Below are 18,863 nucleotides of genomic sequence, written 5' to 3'. Positions count from 1 at the left end.
TTTATGGCACCCTGCTGTTACAGAGCCGTTCATATGGGAAGGTTTCATTCATTTATTTCATGTTCTATGTATTCGTAATTGTAAGTCTACAATTACCGTATATACATAAAATCAGTAAAAGTACACGCTGGCAGTGTTTTTCTTTCAGAGTTTGCGTGTGGGGCTGGTAAGAATGGAGCCTGCTGTCCTTTTGACCTCTAAAGGGTTAAAGCTGTAATCTGGTTTTGAGGATTAGTGGAGTCACGACTAATCTCTTCAATTATACAGTATGTCATGTTGCTTTGTGAACACAAAAAGCAGACATATAGATAATCTGTGTGCCTCCATACAAAGCAGGTCTTGATCATTGTGTAACTGCATTAACTGTTCACACATAATGAACACATTAATGTATTTATGGAGGCTGTGTCGGGAGATAGCTGCACGTCCAGGCAAAGAGACACGTGGTGCACACTTTATCTACTGACAATATGATGTATGGCTCTTATTTATTTAACAAATGCAAACTCCCTCAGCCAAATGATTGCTTGAGGTCCAGCTGTGCTGAGGGCGAGGGGGGGCCGCCAATAAGCAGGATGGTTAGACTGTTTGACTATCTGCTCCAGCTGTCAGAGGCAGGACGCTTACTGTTAACCCCCTCCTTTTTGTTTAAGAGAATTGAAAACAAAATGAGATATTTTTAGTGACAAAACATAACTATGAAAAGAATATGGAGCCAACAACAAGATTGTTTTGATAGTTTCTGAGATTTGCAACAAAAAGCTCTCACGATTTAATTAAAATTTACTGGATTAGATTCTAATACATTTATAATCCTGAGATTAGAGTCACAAATTTGCTCGAAAAAACAGGTAAATGCATAAAATTAGTACTTTTTTTCTTCCGAAACAAGGCGACTATTTCTAACACTTTATCTTTCCTTCCTTCCCTGGCTGACTGCCTCATTTTTCTTTCCCAGCTTGGCCCTAAAAGCCCATTGTTTTTTCCACTTATTATGCCATCCCTTTAAAGAAATTGTATCCTGAAGTCTCCAAAAATAAATTAACTCACGGCTAGTTATTCTCGGTACCGTAATCTATCTTTTCACCTCTGAAACATGCAGTATCTGACGACAAACTGATATTACCTCGAGTTTACAGGCCAGGCCGATAGACGAGCAGCACCGTGATATAATCTGGATGTATTTAAAGTTAGACATTTGGATTGAAGCCAACCAATCCAGATATCAGTCTTGCCTCTAATTAAGCTAATGGATCTAAACCCAGAGGAGTGAATGGATCTGATCTGAGCTGGCGTGTTAAGTGGCTTAGACAGAGAGCGAGACAGAGAAGGGGGAGAGAGACAGAGACAGAAACGGAGAGAGACAGGGAGGAGAGAGGACATACTGCAGAGCAGTCTAGATGCCTAATGTTTAAGTCTACTGAAGCTAAAGCAAAGACTCAGGGACAGTGAAACACATAGTCACGGATGTGATTACATAAACCATATTGCTGACCATAAACAACTAACCATTGCCAAATGCAACACAATGAGAGAGAGGTTGGTAAGGTCTGCATGGCTCATATACAAGTGGATGGATAGATTTTATTGATCCCGAACTTTTAAACTTTTCAAACAGAAAGGACACCAGTGTTAAGAAATGTATTCACAAAGCAACAAGAGTCGCTGCCAGAGATACAATTGTAAGATCATACTCATGACGTTGTCTGAGAGTAACACTTAGGGGAAGGTAGAGCCAAAGCCTGGACTGACAGGAATGAGTGCTAGCCCCAGTCAGAGCGCCTCACCTTAGATCTGCTTCCCCTGCCCTCATCTCTCTACAGTCTTTTCCCTGTTTCTCCATTTTCTGTTGGACGTATTCTCTGTGTTACTTTTTGCGGTGGAAAATCAGACAGGTTACGTTACTTATCAGTAAGATATGGGGTAAGCCTGGAGAAAGTGTTGTCTTCAGTGGACATCTTGTGTTTATTTCAAACTAAAGCTACTATTGTATAACCTATGCAATTAGGTTCATAAGCACAGGAGAAAATGATTGTAAAGCTGGAGAGATAGAAGAAATGTTCCCCAAATCTTGATTGACAGGGAATTAATTAAACACGACAGATAGGATCATGTTTGTGATGGATGTCATTAACGATTCACTCACATCTCTAAACCAAACACAGCGACACAGATGAAAGAGGTCACAACAAGGAGATATTTGGCAACATGAAAATGTTACAGTGCAGATGTGCAGCAATGTCACTGCGTCGTATTTATTTCAATAAGATGAAGTACTAACATAACAAACATACTTAACAAACAAGAGTAAATACATACAGTATAATGTGACGAGGCTGCTGCACAAGTGGGCATTTGTTTTTCTGTAGGCTGTTTACTTTTAAAATATGGTTTACAATTAATTCAACAGATGTTCTTTACAAAAAAAACATTGTACATAATAACACAATGAATGACTAGATTAATCTGATTAGGCCGGTCAATCATAGTCTTTCTAAAATGTTCTCCCTTTTTTGGACCAACCAGTCCCAGTATTTGAAAGAATGTGCCATATAGCAATGGGATCCACCAAGATCAACATTTCTGTCTCTTTTTTTTTTTTTGCTCACAGTTACTCTGAGGATGTTTTGTAAATCAATCCTTAGCTAGGACTCCTTGCTTGCAATGTTTAAGGTAAGTTAGGAGCTCTCTGAGACTATTCTCAGAGTGTTTGTGGATACAGGCCCAGAAGTGCACTGGTGTCTGACGATCCACTCCCCTGCTCTGTCAACTCACAGCAGCGCTCTGAATCAGCCGCAGCTTTCTGAGAGACTTTGCAGAGAGACCTGTTCAAACAGCAGCATTGCAGTTGAGCCTGCTTAAGATAAACTGACTGACCAGTTTTTCTCTACTCAACTCAGACAAGAAAGCCTTTATTTCTGCATGTAATCTTTCAGGAACAACTGATCTTATGGCTAACAGGCTGGAATGTGAACAACACAGAACCCATTTTATAACATGTGTTTTTGCATGCTTTCTACAGAAATGCAGCATACCTATGAAAAATATATCAAAATGATTTTCTGACGCAGATTTCACCGTTTCCAAAAAATACGGTAATTTTCATTTTAGTCTTTAAACTAAAAGTTTTTTTTTTTTTTTTTTTTCAAAAAGTCAATTTATTCATACAAGAAAGAAGAAATAGGACATCACGCTCAAACACAGGTTTCGTTTATTTTTGCTGTCTCCTTTGCCTCTGAAATCATATTATATTCTTCTCAAAGCCGCTGTCGCACAACTTTAAAATGCCAACCTGACCTTTATCAGTGGGCTTGAGAGTAAAGCTGTTCACACTGGAAGACTTTCAAGTTCTGTACATGCTGAATACACTTAATGGAGAAATACACACACGTGTATGTGATGACTGTTGTTGTAAACTTGTGTTTCATAAGCGAGCCATTCATTTTTATCTCAGCCAGTGGGCTTCACAAACCTCTTCAGTTGTTTCTTTTTGAGACTGTACCTGAATAATAAAGATTTTTATTAGCCTTACAGTGGACAGTGGATAGAGTCAGGCACCAGGGAGAGAGGACATTTTCATGACCGTCTAAATGAAAAGCTGTTAAGGTGAGAGGAAAACAGGAAAGAGAAGGAGCCGTTCAGGTTTGGCCTCCTCAGAGACCTCTCGTATATTCTGATGTCAGATCACTGGCTATTTTCAAACACTTTCCACACACAGACCAAGAACCATGTGTGAACATGACCACTGATCCTCTGTTGAATCCTGATGGATTTCCTTTAGGATTCAATACATAAATCCATTCAACCAGCAAAATAATGAAAGAATTTTTAAAATGACTTTGCTGTTTCAATGGAAAGTATTAATGCTTTGGGGGTTTTTTTCTGGTGGTTTATCATTCTGGTATTTTGTCCATGAAAACCCAACGTTTATAAGATTGTAATGTTTCTCAGTCAGCCATTTTGGTCCTGCCTGAGGTATTTCAAAAAGTGTTTGATGGGTTGTCGGAAGAACTTGTAAAGTCATTCATGGTTCCCAGAGGATGTAACCTGCTGACTTTGATGAACACTGTGACCTTTATTTATTGCGTTGTGTAAAAATGAATGAATGTGAAATGAATGACAGTGGAATTAAAAAGAAAAACGAAGCACTCTTCTTTAAAAAAAAAAAAAAAATTGCATTTATAAGGCATTTTTTCCCCCGAAAGAAGGCTGTTTGTGCCATCACCCAGCTTGATGTTAAACCTTTCTCCCAGCATTTTTTATGATGTAATAACCAACTAAAAATCATAATTTACATCAAAAATGTCTGGTAGAATAATTCCATTATGAAAGCCATCCTAAATAAAGAACAAAATAGTTACATTTGTATAATCCTCAACTGTATTTTCTGCTAATTAGCATGTTTTCTATTACAGAGCAATCTAATATTATTCTTGATATGTATGATGATCTTCAACATTTTCAATCAAATAAAATGCTATCATGCAGACATTAGCATATCCATAGAGCAACAAAAACCTGTTTCATGCCTTCTACTAAAAGATGTCTCCAGGCCCACATTATATCTCTATGATGAACAAGACGCCTGAACGCAGATGTAAATTCATCCATTAAATCTTATAAACTGTTAGTAGTTTCACTTAAAGTGGAGATGAGTGTGGCTGAGCCAAAATCCTTTCATTGAGCTTTCATGTTTTAGATTTACAGTGTAATTATAATAGTAGAAGCAGAAAAGGCCACTGCAGAGAATTCCCAGAATCTAAATGAGGTTGTGCCTCTCTGCTGCCATCCATTATCCCCCTCTGTCACATGACATTTCAGTCTTTCAGGGACAGTCAGGACAAATCTTCCTGTTGCTGCTTGAACCTGCTGACAGAAGCTTAATTTCCCAAACAGCCAAAGTCAGTCAGCTCCACAGAATTTTTGCCAAGAAAGACCTCATGACCCCACATGACCTCAGCCTGAACACCCCCCACACGTTGATCCCACCTGTTGCCCCATGCTGGGGGTTTACTAGGGATGACCTCTGTTCTGTGAGTTGAGTCAGCACAGGCACATTCAGAGACAGCAACAACCTCTTCCTAGACATTGAGTTCTCATATACGGACTGGTAATTAAGATCATCATTGATCAATAAAATATTCTGGTTGGCTGATCTAGTGACAGAGAGAATGGCATTTCAGGATAGCTCACATCATTCAGGAAACTGTACTTTCTACAGACAGAAGAACAGTCTGTCAGTGAGCCATCAGTGCAGCTCAATAGTTTACACCGTTGTTGGATGAGAGTAGATAAAGACATGCGAAAGATAGGAGCTTTTATTTTGTGACGATTCTCAACCCTGTGGACGGCAAAACATCTTAATGTCTGTTTCCATGTTTCATTCCAAGGAAAAAGGTTTAAAACCTTCTTGGATGGACAGCCACAACCCCTGCCAAAAGGTGAAGTGAAAAATACTGGCTGACTGTAATACATTTCATGAGCTCTGCCTCCTCCGTGGGACATGGGTCAAAAATAAATGTTTTCTCAAACCAGTTTGTTGTCTTTATATTTGATCCATATCATTGTGTTTATTGAGCAAGTTTAGTTTTAAATAGTTATTTGTTTCCAAAAAGACTGGCTATGACATCGTGATTGACAACTTTTAATTTTTCATTCATAAAGGCCTGAAAAGGAACTAATTGGAGGTTGAAGGAGAAAGCAAGCAGAAACTAACTTTAAGGTTGGAAAATATAATAAAAAGATGTAACAATGAATGATTTTCTTCCTCCTTTAACTTCTCCTTACATCTATTTCATTTTCAACTCTTTGCCCCATCAGTATCCCGTCAGCCTCCTGTGTGATCATCAGCTGCAGCTCCATGGAGCCACTGAAGTAGTTACATTAAATATTTCTTAATGCATCTGTTAACAGTGGTTTATAGCCTATTAGATTCAAGTGCTTGCTGTCTGGACAAACATATTACACAAACCTGGCAGAAAGAAAACACATAATGATTTCTTTGTTTTCTGCCAGAGGCATAAGAAAAGGGTCGAGGAACTAGAAGAAAAAAAAAAGGGAGGAATGCAAATGAAGGTGAACTGAAGAAGATTTCTGGAAGGGCTAATACACGGGTTGAGTCTGTTTCTAATTTCGCTTTTGGATATACAAAAGACCAAAGACGCCCAAAAACACCAGCACACTGACACAAATGTTCATGCAGGGAACCACACACACAAGAGCGCCACACAGCTGAGCTGATACCACGGGTAAAGCTTCACAGTCCTTGAAGTCTCTTGTGAAGAAAGAGTCAAGGCCATTGTGTATGTACAGTAGAGAGAACACTGATAAAATGCACTCCTCCTGGTGTGCCTCATACAAAAACACAAACTTGCAAACAAAAGTGGGTCATGCTTTGCAGTGAGCTGTTCTATGCAAGGAGAATCATATGATTCGGGTTTTAATTCTGCTGGGAAGGTGAGTCTTTAACTGCAAAATCTTTTTTTTTGTTTTTTTTTGTTTAAGGTTAGACTCTTCCACAAGAAAAAAAAGTTAGAAAATGTAAGACACTGCCTTGTGGAATATTTCACAGGAAAGTGAAATGGAGTTTTGATTTGGTTCTCTAAACAGATGCCAAAAGGTCAGAGATGATGTATGCTTCAATAGTCTGCAGAAAAAAGGCGAGGTGGGATTGTTTTGGACACGAGGCTCAGACGAAAGGTGGTGAGAAGAGAAGAGAGCCAAGTCTGGACTCAAGGGAGAGATTAGATGAGGAGGGAAGAGAACGCATCATATGTGAGGAGAAAGAGAAGCAGACAGCAAAGTGAGGGGATGAGGATGTGGAGGATGAGACAGGGGTTTGAGGGGGGGGGGGGGGGGTGTCTCAGGAGAGGTATCAAAGAGGCTATCGATCTGTCCATCTAGTGCCCGTCTACCGTCCTGTCACTGTCTTCCCTCATCTATTCATCAACATGGGATGGATTTCCTGGTGTTGCTCCTCTGCATTTGCAAGAGTGTGATCAGGACTGACAGATGGATCAGAGAGAAAGAGAGGTTTGAGGGGCGTGTTTGTGTGTGTGTGTGTGTGTGTGGGGGGGGGGGTTTAACTGGAGAAGGCGTCATTATCAACAGACGCAGTATTACAAATACGTTACACATCTGGATGCATTGCGCTGTAAGAAAATGGGACTCTAAGTCTTACAGTATATGATGAGTTACGGCTGAATATCTGCAGACTCAGCAAGACACGGGTCCAAACCTAAAAAAAAAGCTGCCATCATTTACTTTTAAACAAGGCCAAAGTGTGCTTCATATTTTATGAGATGTTTTCTGACAGCAGATATTATGTGCAGAGTTGCATCTGCTGATGACTAACTGAGTTGGTTAAAAACAGCATCGGTGTGGCTTTCTGTGCTTCATCTCTATTGCTCTGTAAGAAAATAAAAGTTTAAAAGGTATTCATTTGATTTTAAGGTAACATATCATAGCTTGTCCTCTCTACACGTGATTTACTTTATCTCACCACCACCCAAAATATTTCTTACTACCCAGTCATGGGTAAAGGGTTAATGAAGTTACAGTTTTGGATTAACTGTGCGCACCAGTGCTGGTATTCAGTAAAACTTCTCCCATTTTTGTAACGCTGTAATAGTAGTATTTTGTTCTATTGCAGTATCAAAAGGGATTGCTAGATGAACACATGTGCAACACAATCACCCCTTTCTTCCCTTTAAACAAGCCTGCGATGCTCGACTAATTTCTGTACAATAGATCAAAGACATGTTTAATGTCACTGTGTGTTAAGTTGTCAGTAGTAACTGAATCTGTTCGGTTTGAAGTTATTGTTTTTTCATCTGCCGAGTTTTGTTAAAGTTCACATATTACATTCATATTCAACAAGTTTAAATAAGTCCGAAGGCTCGTCAAAAAATGTCCGTAAGATTTCCTGCTAAAAAAGTGCTCCTTCCCTGTATTTAAGCGTGCCTTTGGACCCCTCGAATTCAGCCCTGCTCAGAACAGGCTGTTTCCGTGTATAAAGCTTTAAATGCAAATGATCTGTTTCTGATCACGGCCATCTCTGGAACGGCTTGGGTGGCTTGGATGTTATCGCACTATGCCTTATTGTTTAATGCTGAGAAGGGAGACTCAGAGGACAGAGGAAACACCTAGCTGTGAGAGTGTCACCCGCCTGGGGGAGGGTTTATTAATGTCAAATCTCTAAACGGCGTGTTTGAGCACACATTTTCTGGCAAAGGCAAAAGACTGAGACGACAACAGACAAGGGACACATATTTGAGTAAGAAAACTACGGTAAAGTTTAATTTGCATAATATAAGCTGTTGCTGAAAACTTCACCCATTTTTGTAATGCTGTCTATTTCATAATAAAGGTGTTCAAACGTATTATAACAAGGAACATGGTGAATACCAGTTCACCTGATTGTTGTGTCATAATTCTCATTCATCCTTAACATGGACACACACTCTGACACGAGGCGATTGGACCATGTAAGGCTGTAACCTCTGGCTCCTTGTTCTGAGCAGCAGAGTGAGTCATGCAGAAGACTTGAGGACCTGCATGTTGACTAATCTGTGTTGCTTTGTTTGTGCACTACAACTGAAACCAGAAACGACGATATTGCAAAAAATCCATGTGGTGAACCTCGTAACCCTAAATCATAGACCTTCTCCGAGTCCACAACACACCTGTAAGTAAGAAGGGCTGAAGTAAAAAACATAGATACTGTTGACTGTTTCAGCAGTTGCCTGTGACATTCAGAGGTTGATCAATTTGAACATATTGTTGTTGAAACAGTGTTCAAAAGCTTGAGGATACGAAGTTAAGTCCCAGTGCTGTTTTAGTCAGTCAGCACTAAAATGCTTCTTGTCCAATTAAATTACTCAGTCAGAAAGAACCGTTGAATAAGGTACTTCAATCTTGCTCTCTCAACGATCTCACTATGCTTATGTGTTTCTATTTCTCATTCATCCCCAATCTCCTCTCCTCTCTCTGCAATCTCAAATAGATGCTCTAACGGGAGATTACACAGTTACAAAACAAGGATGCATTGTAACCCTCTCTGTCATTTAAAGCTACAAACAAAGAATGCGACACAAGAGAGGGACAGTGAGGGGAAGGAAAAAGAGGGACAAATAATGAGCCCTTGTGCTAAAAGCTAACACTTGATTCCTGTCCACTTTATCAGCTGAGTCTGCTGAGCTCTCAGACAATTATCTAAAAGTCACTAAAAAAGTTTCCTGGTACTAACAAAAAGGTTCCTGGTACTAAGAAAATGTACTAACAAAAGGTTCATGGTATTTAACAAAGGTTGCTGGTAGTTAAAATAGGTTCCTGGTATTAACAAAGGTTCCTGGTACTAACAAACGGTTCCTGGTACTAACAAAAGGTATCAACAAAAGGTTCCTGGTATTTAAGCCTAATTTGCAAGATCAGTTGTTCATTATAATAAATACTTTATTGTCAAAGAGAGAACTCTTCCAACAATAAATTTAGACAGTGCTGCGCCAGAAAAAATGAGTGCCTCGTTTAAGCCAACAATCAGTGATTTATTTTGAAGCAGCTGTTTCTGCTTTGGTTATTCTTTATAAATGCAGTAAGGTATTTTCCATAAAAAGTAATACAGTCAGAGCACTTCTCTTTGTTTCTTTGTGGATTCATGTTTTTTGGTTCCTGGCCAATCCAACAGACAAACAATGTTGTCTTGCAGCATACTCAAGACTGTGTGAGTCCAGGCCCTGTGAAAGGAGGTTAGCAGGTTGAGGTCTGACAAGGAGCTGAAAAACCCGCTGACTGCACTGCTAAGCTAGCTGCTGACTCCAGACCTCTATTTGTGTGCTCTGTCCCACCTGCTCACCGGTGGAGCTCAAACATGCAAAGACGCACAAATACTTACATACTGCATGTTCTTAAATATAGTATGTGGAGAATTGCTACATTACCTTTTGTTTTCTCTTTGGTACATCTCTGTTTGCCTTTTCCATGAGGAACCTTAGCTGATTTATTTACACTCAATAGAGGGGATCGGTTTAATTTAGGTAATCATAGAAATGTGTCATTATTTTTCTGTTCTGTGAGGATCTCCGCGTCTATATACTGTACAGTATATAAGAGGTTTGCTGGACAGCAGATAAAAATAAATATGAGACAGTATATTTCATATACCCTCCAGTATAAATTCAATTACTTAATGCAGATACTGTCCCTGATATTTGATTATTGCTGTAGAATCACAGCCACGATGGTTGATGACCAGAAATATCCTGCATGCTGGAAACTCCTAAGACTTCAAGGCAACGTCAGTGTTTCCTGCAGCATGTTAAGGTAGCTGCTTTAACAAAGTGCACCCTCTGTTCTAACCCCCTCCTACTTCCATGTAAATACATCTCAGCATACATTGTTTCAGGTGACAGATATGTCCAGTTACCCACACGGCTGTGTCACATAGTGTTTCCCTTTTACAAACATGTTTGGACTTTTATTCTGGTAAGTTTCAGTTTCTATTTCAGTAGAAGCAAATATAGCCACTGATTCAATGTGCTGGTTCCTTGTTGTCTGAGTACTAGTAATTATTATTATTTAGTTGTGCTATTTGATGTGGGTGGAATCCACTAATGAAACCATGACAATGTTTCATTTGTGGATGTGTGAGTGTGGGAGTGGACAATGGAAGAGGATGTGAGTGTGTGATACAGTTTGTGTGCATGTGAGGAGGTGTTGATGTACACTTATACAGAAGATTGCTAGTTTGTGTAGATGTGTGCATTATTGTTTTTACCTTGGCAGGTAAAGCAGTGAACGTGGAAGTGTGTACTTTTGACACGCACCACCTCCCCACGGCACACCTCCCCACAGCGCTCACAAACGATGGGCGAATTTCCCCGGCTGGCGAGAGGAGAGCTGCTGTTGTTGTTGTTTCCTCCATAGAGACCTGAATGGTACCGAACTGAGGAGAAGAGAAGAGAGAATCAAACGCGTTATCATCATTTTAAGGCCTCTCTTTTTTTGTCCTCATTTCAACTGTATGAAAACATCTGATCAAAGTGGGGGAAAAAAACAGTGAAATACTGTCATAAAAAGAAAACGCATGTGATGCATTTTCTGACAGGAAAGTGTCTTATTCCTGGAACATGTGACAGCATGACAAAATCTCTAATGAATAATGCAAAGAAAAACAGTTGCTCAGGTGCGTTATGTATGCAACTGCTGCTTGTCTTCAACGTCTTAGTTCAGATCAGTATTGTAAAACATTTAGATGAAACAATTTTCAATTATATTTTGTTTTGATCATGATTAGCAACTACTAAAAAGACTCATGAACACTACCTCTTGTACATTTTATTCTGTAGTTTTAACTTTCCTTCTTTCTCCTTTGTGACCATTAAATAACAAACTAGGAATCCCACTGTTCTGTTTATTGCAACATCCGCATAATAAAAGAAGGGCTTTGAATTTTTAATATTGAAATAGACAGGATGCACAGCATGATAGACACACGCACACACTCTCACACACACATACAAAACAGAAAACGGAACAGTGGAGCCTTTTTGGGGATTACACCTTCATCCTCGATTATGAAACTGGTCAAATCCCTCTTAGAGACACAAGTCCATTCTTTATGCTCCAAACACAGACACAAAAACACACAGTTCTTTCTCTGTCATGTCACTGCTAAGGGCTGGCAATCGAGGAGATCAAATATAATTCAATCTCTAACATGATGTTTGATTAATATTGACTTAGATTTCCTGTAGCAGCTGACTGCTCTCAACCATCTGAGCAACAATATTATTGTATTCTGAAAAATTCAATTCAATTGCAGTTCATGCTGCTGCATCACAGCGTGTTTTGGAATTGCAGCCCCTCCCCTCACACACACACACACACACACACACACACGCGCACGCACACACACGCACGCACACACACGCACGCACACACACGCACGCAGGTTAATCTGATGACAGCGGGACAGAGAGAGTTGTGTTTCTAAAAATATTTTCAGCTTTAAAAAAGGAAAGCTAGAATTTAAATGTTTCCTAACAAATAGTATCATCAGTGTGTGTGTGTGTGTGTGTGTGTGTGTTTTAAAGAGAGTGTGTGTACAACAGAAGCTGGCATTGGAACTATAGCCAGATGGCAGCACGCAACTGAACCCACAGACATAGAAAGATCAGAGCCAACTGTGTTTGTGTGTGTGTGTGCATGTGTGTGAGAGCAAGTAAGAAAAATGGCTGAATGTGTTTTATTCTCGTGAATTTGTTCTTTGAAGACAGTTTAAATGATGTTTGCTATAATGAATGGATCAGTGAAGGTGAACCTACTCAGGCTGTGTAGTAAGGTGTATTTTGTGAAAGTTATGCTGGTCATAAATTTCCCCAACAAGAAGTCAAGTAACTCTCTCCACACACACACACACACACACACACACACACACACACACACACACTTAGCCTACATCTGATATTTCAAAACAAAGCCTTGTTGTCCTGTGATTTCTTAATTGTATAGCATATGTCCCTCAGAGATAGTAGGTTCAACCAGGGTATGAATATTCAACAGAACTTCATGATTTCTTCCAAAATAAATGACCATAAAACCTTGATAACGTCTGTGTCAGTCTTTTTTCCAATTAAATAATTAATATAATTCATTCAGAAAAATCAGATAACCTAATGACGGTCAGTACATAAGCACAATGTGTAACAGAATGTCCCCTATATTTTCCTATGTTCAAAACTTGAGGGAGGCTTTAAATTGTGTAGTGTCTGACAGCATCACACATAAAGTCTGACCTTTTACCTTGTGCTTTAACGGCATGAATGAAAAACAATTCTGCCTCCCACAGAAAGAAACAAACCAGTCAGCCAGAAAATAATCCTTCCTTGTAATATGGGAGATATTTGGGGACACACTGTCAGCCAGGGCCCCTCATGATGCACTGACAGTCGTAATGTGTTTGAGTGCAGCCCCAGCGGAGCCCTAGTATAAGGTTAAACACCCCCTGAGGTGAGAGCTATAAAACTTGGGCTGCAGGGAGATGTAAGGAGCTGCTTGGTTTTTTGTGCCACTTCTGCAGTGGTATTCTGTACTGGACGTGGGGATTTGGTGGCTTCATATTATTAAAATCCTGTTGTATCTTAGTCTATGTTTAGACACGGGCAGATTATGTGGCTGGCCCAGTGTAGACCATAGATGTGCTCTTTTGTTTGACAGTTAAATCATTTCTCTCAGAGATATCCGACCGCCTAGCTTTAGCAGATTAGTCTTTCTTTCTTACTTAACTTAGTGCAGTAAATAAACCTTTCCAAAACTATTTTCTGCAACACAAAGTGCAATTTTTTCTAGGATCACATGAAATGGATAAAGCAATTGGTGTAGAGAAATCCCTTTTGTTATCATAACCACAGAAATCTGTGAAATAGACGAAAAGGACTGCCATAGATCAGAAGGCTACACAATATCAACCTCTGTTTTTAACTTTCACTGACAGGATGAAATGCACTGTCAATAAGCGAGTCAAGTGATCAATAGCTTCACTAAATGGATGTTTATGTCTACTTCAAGTTAAGCCCTCCCAGGACACTTTGATATTGATTAGACAGACGCACACTCTGAATAAAAACCCACACAGGTGTGCCTCAAGCACACCAACACACTTGGACTAACAGATACACTCACACTCTCTCTCTCTCTCACACACACACACACAGCTTACCATTTGTCGGTCCACTCATGATGTGATGTGGAAGTCCAGCAGCTTGAATTCTCAGTTTGTATCAGTCAGCAGCAGGAGAAATAATCCACATATGACTAAACATTCCTCTTTGATCCAGTGCGACTTTAAACTCTCCCTCCCTCTGTCTGTGACAGTCTGAAAAGGGCTTTCCCTGCTCCTCCTTGCAAGCGGATTATACTGCCAGGCGGAGGACTACTGTACCCATCCACCCCTACTAAAGACAGCCGCTTCAGCCGGAATTAAATCGACACTGACTGGTACCATGCTCCTTCTCCTCCTTCGCTACACGCCTTCAGCTTCGACCCCCAACAAGCCCCAGTGCTGCTCTGATTCAGCGTCCATCCCGCCCTAAACAGTCAGTGCGCTCCAGTGGACGCCAACATGCCTGTGCGCTCCTTGCCGGTATGCTGCCTGGAGAGTTTGTGAGGGTTTAAACACTGTTGGAGCAGTCAGAGCTGTCTATTACATGGACAGGACTAAAACCATGGAGTGATAGCGCCGAGCAGCGTCCAACATCAAAACTACCGACGAAAATCACCATGCCGTGCAGCAGAAAGACTTTTGAGTAGTCTGGCCTGGTATCAATGCGTTTAATGCAGGGAGGGACATGAAGCACGCACATGACTAAAGTAACAAACCTCGAGTAAACATACATTCGTCAGTTGATATAGAGTGTATAAAAAAATCTAATTTAAATCACATACATCATAAACTTAAAAAGGTTGGTCGTTCTCAAAAACTGCCAGGATTTTGAAAGAAGCATTCTGTCAGTGTTTTTTCTCTGTCTGCACCGACACCCTCCCCTCTGTGCTCCCTCAAAAGCCACGCATCACAAATCATCACAAGCCATCACAAGCTTGCATACTATGAGTGTGGCCTCGTGCACTCCGGTAGAGAAGGAGTGTTGAGGCAGGGAGGCGTGATTGGTTCATCAAATTGGTACCTCTTGGCAGACATTGGTCAACGTTTTTACCTGCTTACAGCTGCTACAGATGACAGATTTTCTTGTTCATTTTTCTGAGCATATGAATCATTATTGTCTGTCAGGACATTAAGACAATTTCAACCAAAATCTTAAAAAGTGTATCTGGAGAAAATTACTAACCCTGCCTTTACGATGAAATTATAGACAGTGATTCAATCCCACAGGATAGAAAACTAGGAAGTATATGACAACATTAAGCAGCTAAATCTTACTTCTGTTAATCTTGTAATAAGACAGTGTGAAACAGGGGAATTAATATGGAATTTACTTTGAAAGACTGATTATAACTCTCTCAAAAGGGTGAAAGGTAAAAAATAGCCTAAAAAACACGGCTCAAAATGGATTTTCTAATGGTAGAATAGCTTTAAGTTAAACTTGTGGGAAAAGGACAGTAACCTTAATTGAATTATACAGCAAAATAATTATTTTCTAATACCTGGAAACACTATTTATTATATGACAGCCATGGATTATTTCAACACAAAGTAGGCTACAACAGGGCCAATGTTAATAATATTCAACTTCCTAAGACATTAAGAGGAGGCGGATATGTTCCAGTGGGGCTCCTCATCACACCTGATATTACAGCTCATCAATTTGCCTACATATTTCCCTACTGGGGGATTATGTGCACCATATCAGTCACTAATTGGCACTTTTTTAAAATGTATGAGACATTTGTAATTTTATGTATACTTGGCCCTGTGCTATGTGATGTAATATTCCTTTAATATTGCAATTAGGAAAGCGTGTCACCCACGCTGGCTATGTAGTGCTAATAAGCATCCTTCTAAGAATTAGAGCATCAGGGTTTGAATTGAACCATTCAACAAAGGCTTAATCGAGGCCCTTAGAGTCCAATGCTTTGGGACACTCTTAGACCACGTGGTAATCCAAGACTGGTCAGTGTCAATGAAGGTTATGTCCTTACAACCCATATCTGTCGCCGCCTTACTGGTATTATGAGAGACGGATATCTAAAGACAGGCAGACAGGCTGGCTGGATAGATAGATAGATAGATAGATAGATAGATAGATAGATAGATAGATAGATAGATAGATAGATAGATAGATAGATAGATAGATAGACAGACAGACAGACAGACAGACAGACAGACAGACAGACAGACAGACAGACAGACAGACAGACAGACAGACAGACAGACAGACAGACAGACAGACAGACAGATAGATAGATGAGCTATAAATGAAGATCTAAATATTGATCTTTTCTTGGAAATAGGGCACCAAGTGCTGGAGAAGAGTTATTGTTATGGATCTGATAGTGAAACTCCATGGCATGAATGTCTGTATAATTCAAGAAATTTCAAATGCCTACTGTATTTGTGAGATCTGATCTTGCTACAGTTTCTGGTTGAGCTTTACCAGATTGTGATTCACATCCATTCGCATGCTTATGGCAGAGCTTGCTACTGTATGTAGATCATCATTACTTCTGGCCATCAGAAGTAACTAACCCCATATGCATTTATCAGCACCAACGAAGCAGCAGGAGCAATTTAGTGTTTAGTTCATTATAAATTAGCTGTATACTTCAAACCCTGATGTTGTGCTATTAACTACACAGATGCTCATGGATGCTTTCACAGGTTTTATTCTGGCATTATTGCTGAGTTGAACAGTGAACAGTACTTAATGCACCTAAATTAAGCGTCATTTACAAGCGCAACAGATCAAAATACATGTAGCTACAAAGATTCACCAAAAGGTGGCAGCACAAGCTCAGACAGTGCTGGCTTCAGAGGCACTGGAAGGGATTGTGAAAAGTACTTGCATTAGAGAGCCATGTTTATGTCCATCGAGGCTGTTTTAGATGCATTGTGGGTAATCTAGTTGCATTATCAGCATGGAAAATGAATGAATGTAATTTACTCAGTAGTACATTTAATTTGAATAGCATATTTACTTGGGCCTTATACTCGCATACATACCAGTTATAAGAATAAAAAAAATGTAAAGACAAAAATCTAATGAGAATAATTTCATCGTCACAAGTCGTGATGTTATATTTCCCAGTGAACACTAATGTGGATTCCCCTAATAGATACGATATTTCCTTATAACAAAACCTGTTTGTATAGTTACCTCTCAGTCTGTCCTGGCGCACTTCCAAGTGACTTAAAACAATGTGAAGGATACTTCCTGCCAACACTACCAAACCACTCACGCTTCCTCATACCTCCTGCTGAGCTGGGAAGTGGTGTAAAAAAAGTTTAAACAGCATGTCATCTGAGTGTCACATTCAGTGTGTCTATCTGTAGGAAGTTGAATAACCCTTTTGTAAAGTAAGACTGTCTTTTATACAGCATTGTTGACACAATGGAAAAGTTCCTTTGCTTAAAAAAACAAAGTCTGCAAACTGCAAAACATTTATAACAGTCGTTTCAAACTAACAAGTCAGAGTCAGATTGTCTTATATCACAAAGGGCAGCAAAAATAATTCAATATGGGCATTTTTTTTACCATCTATCTTAATTACCTAATATATACTAAAAGAAAAAATGCAGAGCATGTATGTTGTCTGTCAAGGTACAGTACTTATTGAAGCATGCTTTCGTATACTATCACACAAATATAGATTGTAAAGTAGTTTCTTTGTATCAAAATCACAGCAAGCTTCACCATATCTGCAGTGTTTTTATAACTGCTGTGCATGTCTTAAGCTTTTAGGGCCACTGGTTGTGGAGGTGCGAGAATGAAAAAAGATAAACAAACACTTTAAATGTACCCTTAAGAGGGAAAACAGCCACATCCTTTTGGGAAGGAAGTATCAGGCTTAATAGGAAATCTGACATAACAACAATAACACCAACTATAAATAACTCTGCAGTTAGATTTGGTCCTCCAGTCACCTTGAACAAAGTTTAGATACTTTTGTGATGATTTGAACAATTTACAAATCATCATATCAGGCTTAGTAAAGCCAGATAATCCAAAGAGACCCTGGATATGTGGAACTCGCTTCATAATAGGCCCCTGCTCTTCCAGTCACCTTGACAAAAGTTATGAGGATTTGAACGATCAGCAAATAAATTCATTCAACATGTGGTCAAATGATCAATTGTTTAAGAGGCCAAATTATGCAAATTTCAACTTTTATGTTCACTCTGCAAAACCTCTGTCGAAGATTTACATGATTAACAATTTTAAAAATATCTTATTTTTATCACCCTGACATCCTCCTTTCCAGTAGTACACTTTAGAGGCAGCTGTGGCTCAGTTGGTAGAGTCGTCTCTCAACTGAAAGTTTGAGGCTGCCATCCCCAACTCCTGCAACAACATGTCCGATGTGTCCTTGGGCAAGACACCCTAATGTGCTCCTGCTGCTTTGTCTGTGGTGTATGAATGGGAATTAATATGTTTCGTTAGATGGGTGTGAATGGTTTGGGGTGACATGGGGGGGTAAAAGCGTTTTGAGTAGTCAAAAGACAAGAAATACGTTTCTTGAACTCAAGAAACATCCCCAATCTGTTACCATTTACTTCTGAACATGGACGCCTGTAGCCAAGTAACAGACAGGGCCACATCACAGTTGTTTGTCAGGGCCTTAAGCCTTCTGGCTAACAATTACAATGTGCCCACTCGTGATTCTCTTATCCTTCACAAAATCAATCATTCTGAAAAAAAAAATCACCTTTATACAGTGTGCCGTAAACAAAGTCTCACAAAACCCATACATTTAAAGTCATAACTTTATCATTTCAGCTGTCTCATTGTTTATAGAGCAGAACATGCAAACTAACCTGAAGTTTTCCTTAGATGTGACTTAAAACAATATATTTTAATTTAATTTTAATTATCCAATCAGTGAAAAGCTGTTTTTAATTCTCTTTCATTTTATTTAACCTTTATTTAACCAGATAATTAACCTAATAATAATTAATAATTAATCTCTTTCACAAGGGTGACCTGGCCAAGAGGGCAGCACACATCATGATAAATAGTCTCTGAGCAGAAAACCATACAGACCACTCTGTTAGCTGCACCAATCAAAAAATAACATGTATGGAAAAAAAGACAAAGCATTATGACTAATTGATAACTAAAACAGAAACCCTTAATGTACTGCTGGAGCGTTAAATAACAGAGACAGAGAGTGGTGAAATCTTCCACTAATAA

The 18,863-nt window shown here is 39.4% G+C and overlaps 1 protein-coding gene across 5 annotated transcripts in view; it reads right to left on the bottom strand.

The window, feature by feature from the left end:
* The window catches only part of LOC306831120 (actin-binding LIM protein 3-like), a 42,658-nt gene extending 28,462 nt beyond the window's left edge, over nucleotides 1–14,196 (bottom strand). For 4 of the 5 annotated variants that reach the window (XR_013780057.1, XM_079355024.1, XM_079355021.1 and 1 more), the window contains exons 1-2: nucleotides 13,718–14,196; nucleotides 10,775–10,942 (exon numbers count right to left, since the gene is read on the bottom strand). Coding sequence is in view for 4 of the 5 variants with exons in the window: in XM_079355024.1 (XP_079211150.1) it covers nucleotides 10,775–10,942; nucleotides 13,718–13,736 (187 nt within the window). In the remaining variant the exon portion in view is untranslated. The remainder of the gene's footprint in view (nucleotides 1–10,774; nucleotides 10,943–13,717) is intronic. The other variant, XM_079355022.1, reaches the window with a different exon arrangement.
* Between the last annotated feature and the right edge of the window lie 4,667 nt (nucleotides 14,197–18,863).

Source organism: Symphodus melops, assembly GCF_947650265.1.
Source record: "Symphodus melops genome assembly, chromosome: 11".
Classification (NCBI taxonomy): domain Eukaryota; kingdom Metazoa; phylum Chordata; class Actinopteri; order Labriformes; family Labridae; genus Symphodus; species Symphodus melops.
The sequence above is the reverse complement of the archived record's forward strand: the minus strand, read 5'-3'. Positions and strand labels throughout refer to the sequence as shown.